Source organism: Conger conger, chromosome 17, assembly GCF_963514075.1.
Source record: "Conger conger chromosome 17, fConCon1.1, whole genome shotgun sequence".
Classification (NCBI taxonomy): domain Eukaryota; kingdom Metazoa; phylum Chordata; class Actinopteri; order Anguilliformes; family Congridae; genus Conger; species Conger conger.
In genome coordinates, this window is record NC_083776.1 from 24451527 (window position 1) to 24457543 (window position 6017).

At 44.5% G+C, this 6017-nt stretch overlaps 1 protein-coding gene across 5 annotated transcripts; it reads right to left on the reverse strand.

The window, feature by feature from the left end:
• Nucleotides 1-101: 101 nt before the first annotated feature.
• Nucleotides 102-4965, reverse strand: n6amt1 (N-6 adenine-specific DNA methyltransferase 1). 5 transcript variants are annotated; one of them, XM_061225985.1, is made up of 8 exons: nucleotides 4896-4961; nucleotides 3936-3980; nucleotides 3619-3829; nucleotides 3222-3308; nucleotides 2836-2926; nucleotides 1322-1405; nucleotides 886-1027; nucleotides 102-789 (listed from the first exon to the last, which is right to left on the reverse strand). In XM_061225985.1, exons 3-8 carry the CDS (start codon nucleotides 3744-3746, stop codon nucleotides 683-685), a joined length of 639 nt encoding a protein of 212 aa, XP_061081969.1. In that variant the 5' UTR covers nucleotides 3747-3829; nucleotides 3936-3980; nucleotides 4896-4961; the 3' UTR covers nucleotides 102-682. The 5 variants fall into 5 exon arrangements, with proteins under 5 accessions (XP_061081969.1, XP_061081972.1, XP_061081971.1 ...); XM_061225988.1 differs by having other exon boundaries at nucleotides 4844-4929; XM_061225987.1 differs by lacking the exon at nucleotides 3936-3980 and having other exon boundaries at nucleotides 4896-4965.
• Nucleotides 4966-6017: the final 1052 nt, after the last annotated feature.

Sequence of the window (6017 nt, forward strand, 5' to 3'; positions counted from 1 at the left end):
TTTACACACTGATATTGTCCATTTCTCTAGTCACATTAAGGATTAATTTCACTTTATTCAGTACAAAGCACAGGATCTAGCTCATGTACAAAGCAACACCATATTGTGGCTATGCATATTGTCACTGCGTAGCCCGGTCACGGCGTAGTCCGGTCACTGTGTAGTCCGGTCACTGCGTAGTCCGGTCATAGTCCAGTATGGAGAAGTGCTTTCACAGCTGGAACTCCTGTCCGTACGTCTCCTTCTCTGCACTGCAGACCCACAGACGATGGCCGCAGTAAGCAGTTGTACTGACTGTTCTACTACACATCTTTAGGCACGTGGCGTAGCGCGCTCTTCCTCAAATCACGGTCCTCAAGGGCCGATAACCGCTGCTTTTCCACCTTCCCTTTACTTGGGAGTCAGGTGTGAAGACAGTCTGGCCAATCAGTAGCACTATCTGTTGAGTTAATTGCCTTGGAATGAAGAAAGCCGTGGCCAGGATCTCTGGTGTAGCATAATGTCCTCTGCTACAGTCTCCTGTGGAACTGTGAGATGCTCAGCATCGCCCCCTACAGGTCAGACTGCATTCCACCCCTGGCCCGCAGGGTAGGTCAGTACTGTGTGGCTGAAGAGCTCCGTTTGCCCGGTGACTGGGACGGCCCTGGAGGGAGGTCGATGATACGGCGGTTTGGGTTCAGGTTCAGGTTCTGCAGAAGCGCAGTATGGACAGGCTCTCCCTCCCGGCACGTCGAGACAGACACACCGCTCCCTGTAGGCCAGACTGACCCAGCAGCCCAATGATCTCCTCTGGGGATGAGAGGCAGGAGTCACTACGCATTCAAACAAAATAATTAAAATTAAATGATTTTTAACACACAATGAATAAAGTCAAAAAAAGGTCACCTGGGTCATTCTCTGCAATGGTCACCAAATAGAATAGCCCCTGATTGGACAGCAGCTGAGTGACCAGGGGGAAAAACTTGTCCATCACCTCCCGGCCCCGCCTCCCTCCAGCCCAAGCCGCCTCGATGCCACAGCTGCCAATCTGGAGACAGAATCCACCGGAATCAAAACTCAACCCCAACAGAGCCAATCCCCAACGTTTCACACTAACACATCTCTATTTCTGTCATTAGATTTCATATCAATAGACTTGTATGAGCAGTTTTGGAGACATACTGTAAATTATGTCACGTGAGTCAGGGAGATCCTAGTGATGCTGGGAATGTTTTTACAATTCTTAAGTGAAAAATGGTGAATACTACACAGTAGCTGGAATATCACATAGTAAGTCTGGCACACCCTTTCCTTGAAGAGGGAGTGGGGGGGGGGGTGTTACCTCTTCTGATGGAGTAACTACATATGGAGGGTTGAACAGCATTACATCCACCTTTCCACACAGCCTTGGCAGGAGACCCTCCACCTGATACCAGAACAAAAGTCTCACTGAAATTACACAGGAAAAACACATTTCCCTTTTAACCAAAGGTTTTTCTAACGAGTAAAATAACAGATGAATGCAAGTCACTTCAGTCAGAACTGCAGGGGCCTGTACCACAATGCAGGATGGCTGGATAACCGCATTGAGTAAACCCGAGGAACTTGGACTGAAGGAAAAAAAAAAAAAAAAATAGTTTTTCAGGTTTTACTCAGGGCAGTTTTCCAGCCAACTCACTCGTCCCTGTGTGTAAGAGGGACTGTAGGCATCACTGCAGGAGAGAAGGAGACAGTGAGAAAGCGTATGTACTAGAGAATGTGCACATGTGAGATAAAGAGAAGTCCGTTCCTCGAGGAAGGGAGACCATGTAGGGTCGCTGTGGGGGAAGAGAACGAGGGGAAGACAATGGGTAAGGGAGATTGACGGCTCAAAGGGCAGTAGGGGTGCTTTCACGTGTCAGTCCAATTTGTGCTAGACAGACTAACGGACTGTGAAGCTCGCACTATCTGGCACGTTGAACCAGAGCGGCGTCCAGGATTGAAGAATCCTGAAGCACTTTGGACAGGGCTGCGAAGCCCAGACAGCTGGCTCCTGCAAGTTTTCCGACTGCACGCCCTGCTCTCACAAAGGACGGTGGATTCCACAGTAAACAACAACCAAACCGTCTGTACAGGTTCCAAGGCAAACAGAGACACTGGACTTGCCTCTGGTAATAATCATTTTCTCTCGCCCTACTTCCCATTACAAACAATCAATGTCAAATCTGAAACCTGGATATTCTGAGAATTACATCATCTGAACTTGCTGAACCGCATTTGGCATTATCCTTCTGTGGACGAACGTTAAGGGAAATATGTTTTATACATGTTCCAAATGCATGGAACAGAGAGAACAATGACCTTGCAGACATTTCAGCACTAAATTATCTTCATCATATGACTTGAAACCCAAAGAGGAATACAGGAAATATTTCCCTCCACAGGGACACAGAGGAGCTAGAATAAGACAGAGCCACACAATAACAAAATATGTCAATCATGTCAAAAAACAAAACCTGTGAATTAACAATATGTGGTGCCCATTCCATGAGATTTGACACAGAGCAGATGCAGCTAAAGAAGCGAATGAGGACGGCCCTCTTCAGAACTTCATTAGCTTCAGAACTGTGCCTACTGCACTACACTGCTTCAGCCTCCCGTCAGACACTTCTACATACTTCCTCTGAAAGCAGAGCATTATGGGGCTAGATCAGGGCCAAAACTTCACATAACTGAAAAAAATACACTTTGAAATTAAAAATAGATAAACCAAATCCAGGGGAGAACCAGAGTAGACAGGAAGTGATGAAAGCAGACACGGGAAGGGCCAGAGGGTGAGTGCGGGGCTCAGGGAGGGGACGGACGCCCGTTCCTCACCAGGTCTGTGACGACAGGCTGCAGGCTGGTGTTATTACAACGAGCCGTCTCCAGAGTGCACTGGGCTGCTGCAGGGTTTACATCCGTACAGCTGTGAGAGACAGAGCACACACACACTGCAACACAACCTGACAGCTCAGAGGCACCAGCACCACACCAGGCCCCAGGACTCACAGATGCACAGCAACATCCCATCAATTACAGTACCCAGACACAAGACTTCACCTCCTCCAACACAATACTAAAGCCCACAGATCCTCCATTATAATTCCACAGTAAAGGAATTATTTCAGTTCCGTTTATTACTTCATTGTTCCTACTAAGAAAACTTGTCCTGCAGATTCTCAGACACACACATATTCACCTGCTCCTATCACAATACTCACAGACACACAGCTCCAGGGCCAATTATAGAGGCCAGGAAGGCAGAGACCACACCAGAACCGCTGCCCACCTCCAGACAAACGGACGGCCTGCAGATGAAGACAGTGTGGTTTACTGCGGAGGAGAAACAGGCTGACAGCAGTCCAAGGAGGAGCGAATCAGCTGCCTCAACTTCAGGTCAACATTGACTGTAAATTCTAAAGGAAACCGGTTGTCAGATCAGTGACTGTAAGGGTCCCGTTCACACTGATATTAGGCCAAATGGTTCTCAATCTAGATCATTTAAATCAGTATGTGAACTTTAATGTGAATGTGCCCTCTGCTACAGATGCATTTGTGCGAAACCCACACTGTTGTTATGCCCACATGAAGATGACACTGAAGCATTAATCCACCCACTTCATCTGCTGCAGCCTATCAGCATCCTGCTCCAGAGCGTCAATCAGCAGGAAGGAATCCTCACTGGGCTCATAGACTTCAGAGAAGGGGCCACGGCCAGCATGCGAGTATAGAGGGGTGGGGATCATCCTGGTCTGATGTGGGGGGCAGCTAACCAGGCAGAGGACGGTCACAGGCAACAGCCCTGTGAAGGCCCGTTTCCTCTCAATTCCTAAAATGGAAGCAAGTGAGCCAAATGAAGATTGGGCATTTTAAAAAAATGTATCTGAAATTCTGGCCTAGAATAGGACATGGAGTTTACACTGAATTCTGGTTACCTTATTTGGTTCCATATTGGATATTATCGAACTAGTGCTGAGGTTCTGTTTTGGTCAAGGCCAATAATTAATAGGATGTAATCAGCACATGGTGGTCAAAAACAAAAGAAAAATGCTTAGCTTTGCATCTCGATGGAATCGAAAGATAACCTGTGCCTGTGTTTATGATCACATGAACAGATTAAGAACGGCAAAGCATCCGAAACATAAAACCAAGCAAAGCGTGGGTGGTCCCACTTCAAACAAAATTGACCACGGCTTGCTGCGGTTTTGGACCTGCTGGAGTGACCACCAGCAAACCAGTAATTTAAAATACCAACGATTACATATGTAGCCATACGAGTCTTAGCTTAACATGCACGTATTGCTTTATCGTAACCATTTCGCTTTAACTTTTTCTGCTCATAAATTATGACGCCTTTAGCGTGTTAAATTTTGTTCTGAAGAGAAATTCAATAGGCAACTGCATTCTAATGATTCTGACTGCCGTGGGACGAAAGAAATCACATAGCTCAGTCAAACTTAAAAGTTCAGCGGCTTAATGTAGACAACAAAAATAAAATAAAACATTTCGCGTACCCAGTCACTAATACATCATTAGGCACAACAGAAGCCCCACTACTAAGCTATACTGTTTGTGTTTCACAAAGTGCATATATAGATGCCTTATACAGATAGTTATGTTTTAGAAATAATCGTTGTATAAATGGTTATTGTGAACAACCTAGCTATTTACAAGAAAATCATTCATATATGATGGCAGTCATCTTATCTATAGCAAGTTGTCACTGGTGGTGTTAATTGAGCTACTTAGCTAGCAGTCTACCCAGCAAGCTTCAGTTGATGCAAGCGCATTCAATAATACATTTCTACGTATTCAGTGCTAAATTATCCTGACCTTCCCTTACCCAGTTTAGACAACAATTATTTAATTTCAAAAAGAAAAACCAAAACAAGTACCACGATTGAAAGATTTGTAGCCGAATGCACGTGAAACGCTGGGTAACTTCCGCTTCCTGTGTTGTCTAAGTGCATTATGGTAGTTGAAGTTTATGCGCTTCCATTTATGCATGGCTTGTAAAAAAAATCTAAGCGCAATCTGTTTGAGCCGATAAAAAATATGGTGCACGTGCGTCAGTTGTAAATTATGTAATAGAATGCATCTCTAAAGTTTATCCTGATGCATTGCTTTGTCAGAAGATGCTCACATATACTTTCATCTGAATATAGTTTTCCATTGTTTAAGGATAAAACACAACAGTAATCTGCCTGCTAATGCACATTGGGACATTTTGTATTTATAACAGATATAACAATGGCTATGCCTTTTCTGTGTCTGTGTGTTTGAGTCTGTGCGTGTTATTGCCTGATTATGGAATTATATGTGTGGAGTGAGAGCAGTTATACTACAGACCCGAGGGTTTTCTGTCTACAACACATGCCAGACATGATGGCACTACCCACATAGACCACTTCCAGCAGCGCCTGGATTCTGCCTTAACCCTTTCAACGGTGGCTTTTTTGAAAGTCTTTTCAAGATTAGTGTTCTAGAACTTCATTGCTTTTAACTACGAGCAGTGATTATTACATCAACAAGAAAATATGCAGTAAGAATATTATAATCACATTGTATTGTCTTGCACCTTAACTGGTTAATTTCTTCTTCATAACATAACACAAAGTGATTTCTAGTAGTATGCACCCAGAAGACACTTGTCTGAGGATAGTGAGGGCATACTAGCGTAGTTTAATTGCTTGCTCCTGTATGAGAAAATAATCCCCCCGATAGCAGATAACAACACTCACGTGCAAGGTTTTCTTCTCAGATGGATCTAGTAATAATATTCAGCATTACTCATTAAAGTACTATTCATTAACAGTCCCGTTCCTCTAGGATTATAGACACGAAAGGGACCCATAAAGACATAGCTGTAAAAAACAATTATGCTGGTTAGCCCCAAGCCATGAGGCAAACAAGCATGTTTTTAATTTAGACATTGTGTGAGTCTCAAGGAAGGCCTGGGTTTATTGGACCACACACACCCAGCTAAAACCAGGTTTGGACATGCCCGCTTGATATTG